This window comes from Pelecanus crispus, chromosome 2 (assembly GCF_030463565.1).
Source record: "Pelecanus crispus isolate bPelCri1 chromosome 2, bPelCri1.pri, whole genome shotgun sequence".
In the NCBI taxonomy this organism is placed as follows: Eukaryota; Metazoa; Chordata; class Aves; order Pelecaniformes; family Pelecanidae; genus Pelecanus; species Pelecanus crispus.
The window spans coordinates 78,655,090-78,673,351 of record NC_134644.1 but is presented as its reverse complement, the minus strand read 5'-3'; the positions used below and the strand labels follow the sequence as shown (position 1 = coordinate 78,673,351).

The 18,262-nt window shown below is 45.1% G+C and overlaps 1 protein-coding gene across 3 annotated transcripts in view; it reads left to right on the top strand.

Moving 5' to 3' along the window:
• The window catches only part of RREB1 (ras responsive element binding protein 1), a 123,273-nt gene that overhangs the window by 41,962 nt on the left and 63,049 nt on the right, over positions 1-18,262 (top strand). For all 3 annotated transcript variants that reach the window (XM_075705467.1, XM_075705466.1, XM_075705468.1), the window contains exons 2-3: positions 13,623-13,742; positions 15,113-15,315. In XM_075705467.1, the coding sequence (XP_075561582.1) occupies positions 13,623-13,742; positions 15,113-15,315 (323 nt within the window). The remainder of the gene's footprint in view (positions 1-13,622; positions 13,743-15,112; positions 15,316-18,262) is intronic.

The window sequence follows — 18,262 nt, the reverse complement described above, 5'->3', positions numbered from 1 at the left end:
CATCCCGCCTCCTTTTTTCCTGCATCACAGCACTGGTGTCTTGGGAAAGAAAATGCTTCAGAGCATTTGTTACCAATTTAGCAACAAGTACGTGCTCAAATTTGGGATTTCTGAGATCTGTGTGTGCCATATGTAGGCAAAATGTAATATTTGCTAGTTCCAGTAGAAGGGAACAAACACAAATTTGCTGTTCTTCAGATAGTGTTTCTTTAATCTAGTGAGACTTACATTTGTGCAGCCTTTTTGTTTTGGTAAGACAGTTAACTGTCCTCCCTAGGGTGCCTAATTGCTTATCATGAACTAATCAGTCCCCTGGGTATATGAAGGGATGAAACACTGCCAAGATAGAGCCTGTGACTTCCCCCAGAGGTGTGATAACCCTCCCAATTACCCCACCCTTCGGGGAGCTTGCTTACTGCTATTTTAAAGACCTCGTTACTTCACAAATTATCCATCTTTAGAGACTGTAGAAGTTTTAAAGGAGTGTATTTGCTGAGGAACCTTGGAACTTGTCAGCTTTCATATTTTTAATGTCAAATCTCTATTGAATAACGTTTTAAGTTCAGCATGAAATATGCTGAACATGCTGCTGCTACCACTTCTGTTTATGAAAGTGCCTACCTCCGTAGCCTCCATGGCATGCCAGACCCTAACAGATGAGGAAGGGGCCAGTTTCTGTCTTCAGCTGTCAGTAAGTAGGGATGGCGAAATCTTCTAGCTTCAGAAACCCCATCTGAAGTTTAGATGAAGGAACGAGTGAAACAAATCTGGTGGTGACTCTGTTCTAATTTTTGGTAGAATGATAGTTGCACATTACCATGTGTGAAATGAGTGGGTAGACTAAGAAAAGTTGTTCACCTTACAGTAAAAAATAATTTATTTAGCTGGTGGTTTTGCTTGCTTTCTCCTTTCTTGTTTTAACTCATTCAAATACATGCTTGTCTGCTCTACGGGTGAGATGGCTACCGATTTCTTGAATTCTTCTCTTGTATCTCTTTATATTGAACGGTTGAGCTCCGTAAGGCATATAAAACACAAAACATTACAAAACAATAATGTCTCAGCTGGAAGTAGAAAATAGCTCCTGCTATTTAGTATCTGAGAGAAAGTATGAGTTCTGGTGTTGAGGTTTTCTGTCTTTTACTTTTGCTCTCACTGAACATCATTTTTACGTGAAGTTTGGAGGACGGGATCCGTCAGTTGGGTAGAAATACAGTTTGTTGCTTTAAAGAGTTGTAACCTAATCAAAGAACAAGATCAGGTTTTTTTTTTTTCTTTTGTGGCTCTTTTAAATCACTTTAGGTCTTGTTCACCTCTGTGGTAGAGCAGATTCTAAGTGACCTCAGCAAGATTAATGTAAATATATATATTGCCATAATATGTACTGGCTTAAAACTGTAAAGCAAGGTGATTTCATTTTTAGAATTAAAAGAAAGTGGCTGTGTGGGTGTGTACGCATATATGACTGAGAAAATGTTCACACAGAAACATCACTCCTCAAAAGAAGTATGAATTTCAGTATCATAGGTCTGATTATAATACTTCAGTGTTGCTTCACTACGTGTGCATATATGAAAGTGATTAGTCAAGGTTCCACTGGCAAACTCTTGCTGTCCTACTGCAGAAATTGGGGATGGGTGTGAGTGGGTGCACAGGCCACTTGGTCTGGTTTTTTTAGTTGTTGTTTGTTTTGCTCTATGGCGAACACTTGCAACTACTACTTTACCCAGAATTGTGATGAACCTATCCATAATTCATACTAGCTTGTTTCAGGCTAACATTTTGGTATAGTACATGTCAATGGGAGTCAGCAGAAGGAAATGAGTTTCCCTTTTCATACGTGAATTGTGGGAAGAATTGTCTGTATCATCTGTTTGATGGCAATGTGTGAAGCACTAGCAGTGGAATTGTTTTTTTGGAAGAGGAGGGTGGTTTTGGACTAGCAGCAGCAGTTTTTGGCTGGAGGAATAGCAACTTGAAACTTCACTTGCTGAAGAAACGTGTTCACAATTTTGTCCTTTTTTTTTTTTCCCCCCAGTGTTCCTGAAATAAACTTCCTGCAATTCTTTGCAGTGTGCAGGTGTCCAGGCTCCCCTTTACTCATGGTCGCCTGTGCAGCCTGTCAGGCGACTGAAGGCTGTACCTAAAATTTTGCCAGCAGTGCAGCGCACTGCAATGGTCTTGATACAGTTACAGTGAACGCCTTGTACATCTACAGGCTGTAGCATCCCCTCCTAGTCCAGACAACTGAGTATTGCATTCCGGGAGTCTACACATGTGGAGGACTGCCTGGAATAGAAAAAGGAAAGCTGCAGAGATTGTAAGCTGCTGCTTGATCCGTGTGGCTGTTGTGCCAAGGAGCATCAAAACTTTGCTGGATGGATCCGACAGCTCATTGCAGAGTAGAGGGTCAGTCTCACTGGTTATTTGCAGTTATTAACCTTAGTGAATTTTAATTTTTTTTTGTTTGCTTTGTTTTTATATTTTCGTCTGCATGCACAAGAGGATTGTGGCCTCGCAAACTAGAATGCTCATGTTCAGGAAACTTAAGGCTGTTCCTACTGAAGGGCTTTGAAGATCAGCAGGCATTTCCTCCAGGGTTTACAGCATTGTTGGAGGAGCCAGTTGCTGCAGAAGTCTTCAGGCCTATCCGCCCGACTTTGGTCATTCCTTACCTCACCAGCACGTGGATTATGCTGTTTGCAGACTGTCTAAGCTCCACAATGACCTCTGTAGATTCCTCATGAGCTTTTACAAGGCCGGGCCTGTGTACTTTGTAAAATCCTTCAGAAATGCCTGGTAGGCTTTTGAAGTCCCAGAGCAAAGGCTATACTACAAGGAACTTGGAAGGTCAGCAGCTGGATGTGGTTGTGGATGAAGGGGGATTGTGTCTGTGTGTGCGTATGCATTTCTTGTTTTGAAAATACATCTTTTTTCAAGTCAGATAGAGATGGGTTCTTGTGCGCACCTGATAGAGCTGAGGGACTTTTGAATTCCATAAGAAATTGTTGAACTGGATCCCTGTGCCCTTTTTTTGCACGCGTGTTGCAGTCTGCGAAATTAACAGATGCTGTTTCATTTTGTCAGTGTGCAGGAAGCACCTCCCACAGGTTAGTTTCACTGTGTGTACTTCAAAATAGAAAGAAAACTAGTACTGAAGAATACCATTGGCAAGTAACACTGCTGTTTAAAATTTTCCTAGTGGCTTTCCTGTGAGGATCTCAACTTGGAGAGGCTTGCCAGCACCATCTACTGCTATAAGTAATTTACCTAACTAAATCAAGAAAGAAACTTTGTATTTCAGAACGTAGAGCTCTGCAAACAACCCTGAAGGCTACCTGCCCAGCTGGTATAAGTCAGTGGGTACACTCACAAGACTCTGGCAACTTGTTCATCAGTGATGGGAGAGACACGTTTTTCTCAAGGCTGGTTTCTCCCTTCATCTGGAGGAAGCAATAAACCTCCGTTTGAGCGATTTGTGGTACTCTGGCATCTATGGCAAATACATATCTAGAATAACCCCAGGTAAAATTAAACAGCTAGCTTCTATCTTTTAACTCTGGTTGAAAATAACATGAGAATGGCAACCGATGGTCATCTATGCTTGCTATCACACGGAGATGATGTCGATGGCGTATATCTGTTCCTGGTCCGTAGCAGACTGTAGGAGGTGGTTGACTTGAGACCTGTTTGTGCCTCATACGGTGCAGGGCAGGGGTTGGCTTTGGCTTGTGGGTCTGCGGAGGGTCTGCCTGATGTGGAGATAGAAGCTAGGAAGGACTGCTACGGGTTATCTTGTTCATGAAAAAGCTGTGTAGCTGCTTTGGGTATGGCAGTTGGAAGCTGACATTGCAAATGCCTCCTAGAGTGGACGGGAGAGCGAGGGTTGTACAGAGTGCTTCTGAATCCCTTTGCTCCAGCACATCTCTTTCCTCCCTGTGGCATGTGGTTTCCCCTCTTAAAATTACAAGCTAAAACTCTCTAATTAAAAAACCTATTTTGGGGGGTTTGTGTGTTTCTGAACGGTTTAAATTGTCTTGATTATAGATTTTTTTTGTTGTTGTTCGGAGAGTGTGATAGGGGGAGTAGTTCCTGTGCTGACCAGAAATGGAAGACAGGAAGATAATGATGTTAACAAGGTGGGGGAGAAAAGGAGGTGTTTGTTTAGAAAAAGCCTAGTCACTAAAGCCTGTGGAGCAGAGGAACCCTGCTGATAACACAGATGAAATAGTCTGCCTCTTTCCTAACTTTAGAGGAGTGGAGCTTTGTAATAAATGGCTGCCATGTGGCAGCTGTCTCCCAGCTTCGTGAGCCTGGCAGTAGTTAATCCTGTCAGCAAGTCATGCTCCCTGGAAAAGAGCAGCGAGAAGAGCTGCAAACTCTTGAATCATTCTCTCTGCAAAATATTTGCATGTTGAATCTCTTTCTGCTTCGAACGAGTTTGGTAATTTGGTGGAGGTTCTCATCGTTAAGTAGCATTAAAGTACAGCTGTGCTGGCTTTTAAATAAAACGTTAGAAACGTGCTGTGATATTGCAATTCTTTTCCCCTCTTTAAAAAAAAAAGCCATTTTAGTTTTGAAAGGTATATGTTCCAGGGTACAAAAACGTGCTGTGTAAAGAAGGGATGCTCTGTGTTGCTATCCCTGTGTGTTAAGAAATTACAGGTTGAACATCTGAGATCATGATTATCCTTAAAAGCTTGAGGCTTTAAAATTAATCTGTTCACTTCAGTTTGCTTTTTATATTTTACTGAGCATGTACTGTTTCTGTCCTTTCTCCACAACCTGGAAAACTAGTACTTTGACTTCTTAAAAAAAAAAAAAAAAGGTTTGAGATTTTTGTGCAGTAGTGTAACACCATCAGATTTTTACAGGGCTCGTGATAAAATCATGATGGTTGACGCTACCACCAGGAAATGAGTTTTAATCCCTGTAATTTCTACTCTTTCTTTTCTCATGTCGTGCATCATTTTACTGTGTTACCTTGCAAGGCATAAAGTGCTTTGGCGTGCTACCTGGTACGGTGCTCTGGTACTGGCATCTCCTGCAAAGACAGCACGGTCAGGCTGCAAAGGATGCATTGGGGGCTCTGTGGTAAGCGAACCAGTGCTCTCCTCCTTGGGCTTGCCTGTGCAAGGAAGTTTGCTGGCATGTGGATGCAGTTACAGTGGTGAAACGCCATGTGGGACGTAGCTGCTCTGAAAGGAGAGTCTTTTCCTGGTTTAGCTTACCCTGTTTCCAGAACGGTGTTTGTAAAATTGCCTGTGCATTCAGGCCCTCTGTGAAGCTGTCTTTAAATCCATCCTGGAGGAAGAGGATCACAACCAGGGCGCCGCACAAGAAGCAGGGCACTAGCACAGGAGGTTTTCTGTGTCCTCCTCGGCGTGATTCATCCTGCCTCTCTAATCCCTGGCGAACCCGTCCTGCTGCGCACACACAGCTCTGGCTACGTGTGAAGAGCAAGTGTGAAGGGGTGAAACGTTTGCTCGTTTCTCCCTCTAGAGATTTGCTTTAAACCTTCACCTCAAGTCCCGGGTCCGAAGCTGCCCTTGGCTGAGCCGCTGGCCATCAGGGCGAGGGACAGGGATGGGGAGGGGGACGAGGACAGGCCCTCCCTCCCTCCCTCCCCGACAGCTGCCGGCGCCAATTGCCAGCAAGCAGCCTGGCCGCATGGTTTCGTGGCTTTTCTTCCTCTCGTTGCTAGTGTTGTTTCCATGATGCTGTGCGGAGGAACAACCGGACGGATTGTCTCCTCTCGGGGTGGGTGCCTGGGCATCTGCACGGCCAGTTGATACAGCACGGGAGCCCCTGTTTTTTCAGTGACACCAGGGGCTATTGATGGCAGGGCTGGGGCTGTGCTGCTGCTGGACAGATGCTTGCTCTTGGCCCACCTTAAAAGGACAAGATATCCTGTGGTTTAGACTGGCCATATATTGTCGGGGATGTCAGCATCTCCGTCACAGCTACCCGGCTGAGCCCAGCGTCCCGCTTCTCCCGCCCCGTGTCCCTGCAGTCGGAGCCGAGGGGTGCTGTAATTTGGACTGCTTGGAGGGGAGGTCGCTTTTCTTCTCCGTTACTCAGAAATGTTTTCCATCTGGCTGTCCCAAGCGCAGTCCGGCTAGCTCACCCCTCGGGCTCTCGGACAAGTATCATTCCCTCAGCGCAGTGCGTGCTTAGCCATGCAGGTGATGGGACGTCAACCTATAGCTTCCCCGCGCCCCCTCGGGGTTTTAAGTTAACTGAGTTTGGCAGGGCAAAGCAAAAATGGGAAAAAAAAAAAAAAACCAAACCCAAACCCACAGAGCTGTGTTTTAGATTGTTTCCTCATTTTGCATCCCCCATCCCCTCTTGCTTGTCTGAGGCGGCAGCGGCAGCAGACCAGGTTTTGTGTCCCGGGGCCGTGCTTCCCTGGGGTACCCCTCGGGCAGATGGGGGTGCCCGCTGGCCCTCGCTTCAGCTCCCCTCCCGCCCCTCCGCTCTCTCGCCTTGTCCCGGGCTCCTGCGGGGCCGTGTGGGCAGCGGCGGTTTTGGCAGGCGGCGTGGCGCCGCTCGCCTGACCTGTTCCCGCTTTCGCGAGGCACCTCCATCCCGCGGGCCGAGGGAAGAGCCTTCAGGGCCCGTTTCCTCCGGTCCCTGGCTCTGCTCCGGGCTCCCACCCTCTCCCGTGCCGCGTCCCAAGGCCGTCCCCTTGCCTGGTAGGATGTGAGCCAGCCCTGGCCCGAGGGAGAGACGCGCTGGCCGGACCGGGGAAGGCCGATCGGTGTGGGGAGAGACCCCGGGCCGTGGCCCAAGGAGCGCCGCCCCGCTGCGGCTGGTGCCAGCCGGGGGGACGTGAAGGGACTTTCTCGGGTTGCCACTTCATCTAAGGCAAATAAACTGGAGTCAAAGCCAAGAAACACATCGACTTCCTGGAACTCTGCGAGCCGTCCGCACAGCTGTCCCCGCTCCCCGAACACATGCAAAGCAGAGCTTATAAGGACAGACAGTATTGCTTTTGTGTCCCTCCTCGGCCGGCGGGGAGGGCGCAGGGGAGGGGATGTGCCGGGTGAAGCCCAAGGCCCTTCTTGTCCCGTGTTCCCCCCACGTCGCCGTGGCTCCCGGTGACTGGGGGCAGTCGGGCCCCCTCCCCAGCGGCCTGCTGGCGGCGGCGCGGGCGGGCGAGGGCGAGGATGGAGGCGTGCTTGCCGTTGTCTGCACAGGAAGGAGCGGAGGGATGCCTGCTTACAGCCACTTGTTTTACTCTGCCGTTGCCCGACTTTATTTTTTCGCGTGTCTAAAAGTGGTGCTCGTGGCCCCAGGTTTGTTGAGCTGTCTTAAAATCTCAGTATCCTTTTTGCTTCAACAGGCTCTCAAAGCTGACTGCAATTCAGTGACAAAGGCTTCCTGGAGGGCCAGGTGCTCACCCGCAAGCTGATACGAACAGCGAGGATGAGGAACAGCTTGTAGATACTTCTTTGCTCGGGGGGGGGGGAGGCTAAGGCGTTAGAAAAATCTCAAAATTCATCAACAGCTGTTGAGCCTAAATGCGGGCGCAGGTTATTGCAGCTCTTGCGGTGCCGTGCGTTTTGTGCGGCACTGCCGTCCCCGAGGATGGCAGTGCTGGTCGGGAGCTCGGTGCAGGCTCGGATCAAACCCTCTGAGGTGCCTACTGAGCGTGCTGCTGGAGACCTGGCCTTTCCTGTTGGGAGCCTGGGGGCCGTCGGGCTTTTGCTTTTGCTCTCGGTGCTGGAGCAGCGTGTGCCTTGGTTCTCCTTTCTAGCCTAGCAAGACCGCAGGCTCCTGTGTGAGGGCAATTCCCACACCACACCACGCTTGCAAAAGGAGCAAATGTGGGTACCCTGTTCAAGTTAGCAAATTAAGCGCGGGGCCAAGAAGATAGGTATGAATTCTTTTTATGTTAAGGCTGCCTGGTGTCGCCTTGCATTGCTGTAAACCAGCCAGACCGTATAGGTGAATTTCATCCAGGAAACCCCTGCTTTGCTGATACGGCATCTCACTGCTAGGTTAGTATAGCTTCCTTGTTTTCAGTGTATTACATCAGTGTACAGAGGTGATTCAGAGTTGTCGTTTGCTTAAGGCATTAACTAAGTTTGAATTCTGGTATGCTTTATGGAGGGATGCTTTTGGTCATCTGAGCCAAAGTCCTGAGGACCATTAGTGGTCCATAAGTCATCAGAAGGTGATTTTCAAAACCTACATAAAAACCTAAATGCACACGCATATCCCATCATGCACGCAAGGAAATAAAATAGGAGGAGTAAATATGTTTGAATATTTAAAATTTAGCCTAACTGTTGGGGTTGTAGCAACAGTATACAAAATAATCTGGAAATAGAGGGGTCGTCTTGTCTGTGTTTGGTGCTTCTCCCCCTGCCCTGCCCCCAGAACAGAAGCTGGTCCCTAGCTCAGTTTTCAGGCATGGCCATGAGCGTGTGCTTCACTTGTTTATTCTGGGTGTATGGGTGTCTGGGTGTATCTTTCTGTGTACACGTTAGGTAAGAAAAGGCACATGGATGTTGTAGATTTGTAGGGTTATTTTAGGAAGCAAAGTATTTCATGGGTGCTAACACAGGTAAAACAATTGTATTGCTAATAGCTCAGAGAGTTGGTAGCAAGAGGAGCAGTCTGTCTTTTGCTGCTCAGAGAGTACCTTTCAAGAGATGTTGCTCCTTTTGCTTGTTGTTTTTTAGGCTTGCTTTGGTTTGGTTTGCTTTTTCCCTGGAGGAAGACATTAGTTACAGGTGCAAGTTCAAAACCTTTGGGGTAACATTCTTCGGTTTTACCGAATGCGAAGTGAAAAGAATGACCACCAGATACTCCCGTGCCACTGTCTTTTCTTTTTATGCTTGTCTTCCTTTCCCCATAGGCTGCTCTGTACTGGTGCTCCAGCAGTGGTGACAGTGAGGTGACGCTTCCAGTATAATTCTCTACCGCTGGGGTGCCGAGTCAGCACCAACACTTCAGTAGCAAGGGCAGAGTTGGTATTAAAAAGGTCAGTCGGGAAAACGTTTTTCGTTTGGTTTTCCTTTGCCTTGAGGCAGTGCTTTGAATAGCGTTAACCCTTTTTTCTTCCCACACGATGCCTTTTCACCCTCTTTCCTTCCTGCCAGCTTTGATGCAAAATCACATTCAAAATGTAGTGTGGGTGATTGTGCGCATCTCTCGGGGTGGGAGTGACCATTTGTGCTTGGGAGTGTCACCATGTGCTCTGGGAGTAAAATCTGCACCTCTGTGTAGAAGCTTATTCGGAGACCAGTGCATCAGAAACCCTTTGGAGCGTGGTGTAGTGATTCTTAGGTATTATAATCTCAAGGGTAAATGGTAAACTTTTGTTTATTCAAATGTGATATCCCTCTTTGAAGTTCTGTTCTTGTCTAAATTTGTATACTAGAAGGTTTGGCCTTCATTTAAATGATCCTTGGGGTTTTTTCTACCACTTAGAAAAAAAAAAAAAACAAAACAGTGGGAAAGCCTTGAATAAGCTAATAGCGCTGCTAAGATGGAAATGATGAAGAAGGCTCAGGATTCCTGTTTGGGCCTCATGGGAAAAAGTGGTTTGAAGTGCATGTGTGTGGGGGTGCACATTCCTAAAACTGTCATTTGTTTCCCCTGTTTCTCCTCCCCCCTGTGTTCTGTACTACCTACTACAGCACGTTTAATGAAACCAATAAAAGTATTTGGCTGAGAGTGTTAATCTTTCCCTGGCCCAATTAGTGCATGGCTTGTACTTTAACGTTAATGTGGATTTTTTCGGAAGGCAGAACAATGAGCAGCTTTGTGCTACACACCAGGTTTTCCCCCTCCTTGCCTGTATTGTGTGTTTCTTCCTATCTATTCCAAAGGGAGAGCTCATGTGCAAAGACAGTGGAGCAATCTGGAGCAGAGACTTATACCAGCTCCCAGGGGCCAGGACGTGCTGCTCCATGCTTCTGTAGCTGCCTCTCAACGGCAAGTCAAGTGACTGTGACTCTGAAGACTCATCATTTCTTCTCCTTTCTTCTTCCTTCCCCTGTGGCCCGTGTTCTCCTTTTTGTTTCATCTGTGATGCTCTTCACCAGAAGGAGAAGCAGCTGTAACTCGAGAGTGGTCTTAAAACAAGAAAATTAAATACATATAAATACACATAAGCGAAGGGGGGAAGTAACCGTTGATGGGCTCAGCTTTAACATACAGTGGAGTCGCACTTTATCCCAAAGGAGGAAATAGGTCTAGCAAGTGTCTTCCTGTACAGACTGAATGGGAAGCAACAAGGCCTTTTTCAGTTTTTTTTTAGCGCTCTGCTTTCTCAGTGACTCTCCCATTAGCTGGTTATGTGGGGCATCAGGCATCCTCTGTCAGAAGCAAGAGCTAAAGGCCACTTGAGTTCCTCTGTGGGATCAAAGTTGCCCCAGTTTCATGGTTTCAGCAGCATCATCAAGTTGGGGGGACACGTTCCTGCAGAAGAGCCAGGTCTCTTGGTGTGGCCGTGCAAAGAAGGCTCCTGCGTTGTTCTGTTTGGTCCCCACCCCACGTGTGTTAGCACTCTCGCTCTGTCGCTTGCTCTTTGCTTTTCCTCCTTTTCACAGTGGATGACTGTGACACTGGGGGGTTTATTCAAAGTAGAAGATGACTTGAATGCTTGTGACCACTTCCCTGTTTCCTAGAGGCTTTGGTCCGATGTTGAATGCAACCTGAGGCTGCACTGTTTGCCAGCTTATTTCCTGTTTGTCCTCTTTCCTGGAGGTCTTTGTTTTCTTTTTGGGAGAGGGAGGAAGAAGGCTCCATCAGCACAACCTCCAAGCAAGGGCATTTGGTGTGAGCTGAGAAGGCTTGCAGTCCTGAAGGCAGCATGGCTTAGGGCATCCGTACTGATTGCTGCCTGTCCGATTCCCTGAGTTTCGTAGGTGCTGTGGAAAAAAACCCCACTTCCCCATCCTCAGTGATGCATTTATTTAAAGGAAAAAAAAACCAGGAAAAAAAAAAGCTGCAAGAGAAATCTCTCAGTATGTTCCTGCCTAAAGGCGCTCTGCCATGGGTTTTCCCACAGGAAGGAGTGATTTGGCCCAGTATTCTTATTGTTTCTATATCCTATTGCAAATAGAAAGTTACGCTTCTGAAATCGGTGTGTGCTGCTCATGCAGTTGTCTTTGTTTCAGTGGTGTATTTTTGCTTCATGCAAGAGAGTGGAAAATACATATGTAAATAAAACCATGCAACAATAATACCTATTTTTTTCAGAAATTAAGTTGCTATCTTTCGACTGCTTCCAAAATAGGAAATTTTTAATGTACAGAAAACATTTTTAAAAACAAGATCTGTGACTCTACATCTTTCTTTGCGTTAGCAGGAAGGTACTTAGATTCAGAAATAAAATAACTGTTGGTTCCTAGAAATAGCGAAAGGCTGTAATAGCACAATACATAGTTTTCCGCCTGAAAGAAGAACAGTGAGCAAGCTGGCAGGCGTTTCTAAACCAGGAGCTAGGTTTGTTAACGTGTGCATGTATGCCTACCTCTTCTGTTTGTGATGAACATTTCCCATTTCACTGTTGCTAAAAGCAGCACTAGGAATTATGTAGGATCTAGTTCTCTGGGAAGCTCCTCAGCTATCTTAAAGTTACCTTGGCCAACACAGGAGTCTTCACAGTTACACAATAGATTGACTTTTTCCAGGATGAATCAGTGGTGACATTAATGTCCTAGGTATTGACTGAAAGAGGAATGAATAGGTCTACTTTGGAAGGAAGAGTTGGTTTTGTTTGGTTGGGGTTTTTTAAGGACTAAAGCACTTATTTGCATTCTTTTAACAGAAATCTCTCCAAATAATTTAAACTGGTCCTTAATTTTGGTGGTACTAAGCAGATACAGCAAGCAACTTAGAAGATTTAGGCCATTAGTCTCGAAAATAGCTTTCGTGCTTATTCTGTTCAAAATTAAGTCAGCTACCACATAAGTGGTTAAAAAAAGGTGGGGGGCAGAGAAAGAGATGACTGTGTTGCTCTCGAATGAGGTGGACCTTTTATAAAACCAAACAAAGTAACAACAAAGTTATAACAGTTAAGGACAAACAAAGAAAAACAAATAAACAGCTCCCATAATTACAGGAGAAGATACAGAAGGATGGGTGCTTGCCCTGTGTCGCAGGGACCACTAGTGTTTTTGTAGCAGAAAAGTACAAAAATGACTAGAGAAGAGTTACCTTGAGTTGTTCAGGATAGCATAAAAATAGTGTTTTTGTCTGGTTTTGAAGATGCAAATTGAAAACAGTGTTTTGTTAAGAAGTTGATGTTATCCAGAGCCTTAGACACTGGGCTTAGTCGGGTCCTAGGTTTTGTCTCTAGACTGCGCTGGCTTGCTATGTCAAATCATCCGTGTGCTGCTCCTAAGAGGGTTGGTGGTTAAACGTAGGAAGCTTGAATCTGCTGCTTTGTCTGGCATCGCGTGAAATGAGGAACTGCTTGACACAAGCTGGGCCTTTTCTCTTTGTCTGCCGTCTCTTCTTGTGCACTCTAAAATGTCAGTAGTTGGGATAATGTAGTTATTTATTGTTTGCAAATGCTGTTCAAACAGCATTTGAAGACAGGTTACGTGGCTGATTTGCATGTCATCCTTAAGAATATGTTTTTTTAAAAGGAAGAAACCCTGTTGAGTTAACTGCAGTTTGAGGCTGACGGTCTCTGCTTTCTGAAAAAAGGAAAACCTGTATTAAGTTTGCTGGATGCGATTTGTAAAGCTGAGATGATGAAATGTCCACAGTGTGTTCATTTCCATAATGAAATAAATATTTTGCTTGTAAGGCTCTGAAGGTGAATTTCTCCATTAAAAATGTATCAGTAGTTTTCCATATTACAAACGACCTTTTCCAGAGGCTGTCACCATGGGTGCTGCGGGCAGAGAACTCCTGTCTTTCTCATGCGCCGATCATTCCCAGTCACCTCTAAAAATGATGTTTAACTGCCCTGTCATTCTCGGGCCAGAACAGGCATCCTTCCTGAAACCCCAACGATAGTGTGATAAGTTTGTGGTTTCAGAAGGGGGTGTGGAGAAATTCTGTCGGCACATACGATGGTTGCTTATGTCTTCAACTCGTCTGGAAACCTTGGGCAGTGGGTATGAGGAGTGTGCCAAATGGTCCCAGAAACCTCAGTAGCCTTTTCACCACTGCTAGAAGGGAGAAAAAGGTCAACGTGAATCCATATTTTGGAGTAAATGTTAATCCTCCAAGAAGAGAAGGGGGGAGGAGTGTATGTATGAAATTGAATTACTTAAATTCTCTAGCTACAGAATATTCTTCCAACTTCTTAACCAAATGTCACGACTGTCAGTGATATGCTAGCTTGCTCTCTCCTTCTCTCCCTCCTCCTTTTTTGGCTGGCTGCATACCGGGGACCAAGCCAGTAAGGGTTTCTCTCTTCGTTTGCCCAGGTTTCACCACTGGCAGAGGCAGCAGCATCATCCAGCCCAGTGCCCAGCCACTCGTGGGAGTGGGCGCTTGGCCGCGCTGGCACTGTGTACGCGCTTCTGTCATCAGACCCACGTACCCGTCAGGGGAGCCCTCAAACTAGAGGGCTGTAGTCACATTTTGCTGAAATGGCTTCCAGAAAAACTTACTCCCTTTCTCTCTTTCCTTTCTCCCTCACATAGTGCTAGAGGGTGCTGCTGAAGAAGAGGCTGAAGAGCCAGACGCTACTATACATACTACACTAAGTGAGGAGACCAGCAACCAAGAAGAGGGCCACAGTCAATCAGGGGATAAAAATGAAGGTAACTGGTTTGACTAGCTCTGTGTGACTGTAAATTAGGGCATTGATTAAGGCTTGTAGAAACATTTCTTACCCATTCGTACCCCTTATCTGTGTGAAAAGTATAAGATGCGTTGAGCAGAAGCACTGGTGCATACATTTCTTTCCCCATCCCTAACCTTTATCTGTCTGAAAAGTATAAAATAGGTTGAGCAGAAGCATGGGCACATAAATACTTGACTACCACTGCAGGCTTCCAAACTAAGATTTTCTTGGCTCCCAGTAACTTGGCACCACATTACTTAGCCTCAAAAAAACACCTGTTTATAATGCTCAGACTTATCTTTCAAAGACAGTATTATGCAGAGATCAAATGTTCACAGGCAAACATGTTCCTCCTTGTTCACCCTCACATCCTCTTGCGTTACAGTGACTTTCTCACAACATGCATTAAGATTCTGTGCTCTCCACCAGAGGTGACAGAGCAATATACTTGCGGGGTGTTCCTGTTTGTTTGGGAGACTTCTTTTCGGGGAAAAGAGTGTTTAATTTGAAAGCATTTTTATTTTCAAACTTGTAAAGAGGAAAGTGGAAGGCCTTACCTGTGTGTTTGACATGTCCGTATGTTGGGAAACCAGAGGTGAGATTTTAGGTGTGTTTTGAATTTGATATCTGAGACAGGAGCATCCCTGCTACTTACAGAATGTGATGGAGAAGTCTGAATCTGAACAGCTTTAGCTGTGGCATTAGTTGTGGATGTAACACATATGCTCCATGGACTTATATGGCTTGGTAGACCAAAAAGAAAAGAAATCTACATAGATGCCAGCTGTGGCAGCAAAGAGGCATTTGGGGGGGTTTTGGGGTTTTGTTTTGGTTGGTTTTTTTGCTAATTTAGCTTATTCCATATACAGAGCTGGCTTAAGCTATGCCAGAAAGAGAACCCAGTACCCTACACTGTGTTACTAATGCCTTAATTGTGCAGTTCTGCTCAAAACACGTGCTTGCTTGAATGATTGTGCTTGCCAGAGCGTGCATTCATCAGTACTGCTCTACTAGTTCATGGTGATCACAAGGTACCATGAATAATACCATTTTACAGCAAGAAAGTCTAAGGTAAATCACTCTATAAGCCCCATGCTGAATTAAGGTTGAAAATGAAGATAACGTGAATGTCCTATGAGGAGAAATGTACGCCTTGCCCTATGCATTCCAACATGAGAAACTTTACCTGTTACAAGAACTCCCATTATTATGGGCTGTTACCTGCACTCCATGATGATCCAGCAGAGTGTGATGCAAGTTACAGGCAGCTGAAAATACTGTGGGTTGTTTTTTTTTTTTCCCAGATGGCCTAGCAACTCCTATGTGTGTTTTTGTTTTTAATTCCAGAGAAGCAGTTGGAAAGCTTAAACAGCTACAAGGTATCACCAAGCTCACCAAACAGTTTGGACGGAGCAGACTTGTCCTCCATTGACGCCATGATGTCAGCGGTGATGAATGTGGGGAAGATTGCTGAGAATGGTGGGAACTCTCAAAATGTCAAATCCCCCTCGAAGTCTCCTGCACCAAATCGGATTGGCAGGAGGAACCAGGTATGTAAATCCAAATGCAGGGAGGGTGGAGGGGAGACAAGCAGCTGCATGGGAAGTGACAAGACATAATTATGTTTGTTTGACTGTTTTGCCTTTTTTTCCTTCAATGGGTGTTTCTTGTTTCCGCTGTTGCTCCTCTGTGTCTGTTTTCTGGTGGCTCTCCAGAACGTAAGTTTAGAAAAATGGGAATTGAGGGGGTCTGCTTGCTTGGATTCACATGTAAAACATTTGAGCACGAGCTCTGATGTCATGCAATGGTGAGCTGGTCTAGTAGATGCCACTAGCAGTGGCAAAGCTGCCTAAGAATTGCTGCTTCCTCCCCGCTGCATCCTTTCTCCAGGCTCTTGCATTTGTGTAATCTCTTGGGGCACCAATGCATTTCGTGAAACTAGGAGAAAAGAAATAGCTCAGAGAGGAGCAGAGTGGTGTGGCAGGGAGCTTGGCTTGGCCATCATTTTGGGACCCCTCATGAGGTATGCGGCTGTCCCCTGGGGAAGATCCAAGTGACTTAAGGTTAAAGGTGATGCTAGAATGAAACATCCATCAGGACGCTCAGTTCACACTTGTGTAGTGTAAGGTGCCCTTACTTTGTTGTTATTAAAACTATGAAGAGCTATTCCAGAATGCTTTGTGCAAATCTTGCAGAGCAAATATATGTAGCTTTTATCAGTTTTTTTCCATTTACCAGTTGATGGCACCAGTTGATAGCAATATTGATCTAAACAAGTGAAAGTCATATCAGTTAAAGTTGTGATTATTTATAGCCATGTTTTGCTCCTGCTGGGTGAAGCCCTACCAACGAAGGTGCTGCGGAACAGCAAGAATAACCCAAATCCCTGTATTTACTTGACTTTAGAGCTTGTAGTGAAGCACAGAGAATTTGTAAATGAATCAAGATGTAACAGGGACCAGAAAGGTTGAGGGCATGACTCATGTGATGTTCCTATAGTAGTTTATTAATAGCTTGCCGAGTAACTGCCCAGTTGACAGAGTTATGACTTGTCTTGGATTTTTTTGCTTGAAGGAGTTAAAAGCCATTAGCTGTAAATGAACATTCTTAAATGGAGAGCCTGGAGAGTATACTGGCAACTGTGTTTGTGGGATCATACTGTCTAGCATCTGGCTTTAAGATTTATTTGCAGTATTCCCACTCAGGGGCTGCCCTGGTTCCTTGATTTCATCATGTGAAGTAAGGCACTGGAATTCAGACTAGTCTCAGTGGTAGTGCTATTACACAGCTGTCCGCTGGTACACCATGTGGCTTGGCTTCAGGGAAGTTTATTAGCGTTAGTGACCTTTATTCCACCTGATATTTCTATGGGCATCGAATCAAAGGAAGCTCGAGAGTAAATGTGACAGGATTAAGAGGGATTCTTGCAGCATAAAAATAAACAAATACATTGAAAACATAGTAAATAGCCTATTTGTTTTTAGGCTGAAAGATCGTTATTGCCAGAGGGGCAAATGGCTGCATTACTGAGAAATAGAAGTGAGATGTGAAATATTAAGTGGGTATCAGTCTGGTTAGCAACTTCTAATACAGCGAATTCCCACTTTCAGCATAGCAGAATGAAAGCACTGAATTGTTTCAGGGTGTAGCAGCACACAGATATCACATTCTGGTCAGAATGTGCTCCTTATTATAAATTCAAGGATAATAATAGCTAGTTTTCTGGGTCTGACTGCTGTTTCCCATGAGTTGGCAGTGAAACATTTTGCCCTGAACCTTTGTCCCAAAGTCTATGGTTCTCTTTATAATGCTGACTTTATCTTGGCTCTAGTCTACCCATAGCCTAATAAACATGTTCTCACATCAAGCAGCATCCATTTTAACTTCTCATTTGTTTTGCTCCTGGAGAAAATAAAAAAGTGTGACAAAGGTGTTTCTTGAGCTGGAATAAAACAAATAGCCCAAATGCACAACTCCAGAAGCATTTGCCATCACTTGAATGCATAGCAGTCATGCCAGTTTGACTTACTGAAGGGAGAGTAGCTAACAAATTAGCTGCTAATTTTATCTTTCAGTTCAGGAAGTGTGTTTTCACTAACCTGGCTTCTGGTGGGGTAGCTGAATCCTGTTTTAAATTCATGAGTGGGGGCGCTTTTACTGTAGGGATGCTAATGTTTTTTGGTCTGGATTGGGTCAGTCAGCAGCATTCCTGTTGTAGCTACCCTGGATTTGCTTGAGCTGTGTTACGGTATGTGGCAGGTACCCTGTGTGACCACTGGAGAAAGTTTGGGTTTTAGTTAATAATAAACCCCAGATTCAATACTAATCAGCTCTGGCTGAGCTATAGTGTGTTTCTGATCTTTGCTTCAAGGTGAACCAGTAATTATCTTCTGTTAATGTGCTGATTTGAAGAGCAGGCAGTCTAGAAAGCAGGCTTTGAAACAATCAATGTAGAAAGCATCATGTAGAACTGCAGTACTTGTTTAAGGGGTGGGGGGCAAAAAAAAAGAGGTAGGTTGATAATTTCACAGAAATACCTGGGGATTAAGCACCAGCCGAACTGTCAGCACAGCTGCAGGGATTTTCCTCATGGCACAGTGTGTTTGTTCTCTGTCCTGAGCCAACTTTAACAGGGTTGCTGTATAATTGGAGCTGAACATTACTCCACAGACAGGTTGCATATAGTAAAATTAAAGTTGTATAAGTAGGATGGAATGCGCATACGCGAATTGTATGTTCGTATATAAAAAGAGGGGGGCACTGGGATAATGCGTTTTAATTTTCTTGGGGTGTTCAGACTTCATAGTGGCAGCCTTGCTTGCTTGCTTTCTAATGTTTTCTGAGTAATAGTACATTAGGCCTTGGCCCGTGCGCATGGCCTACAGTAATTAGTTTTGGGATAGAGAGCCCTGAAATACAGTTAAAAAAAGATGTACAAGAGAAACAGTAGGGAGGAGTGGGAGAACCTAATCCGTGCAGTCCTGATACTTTTAGAAG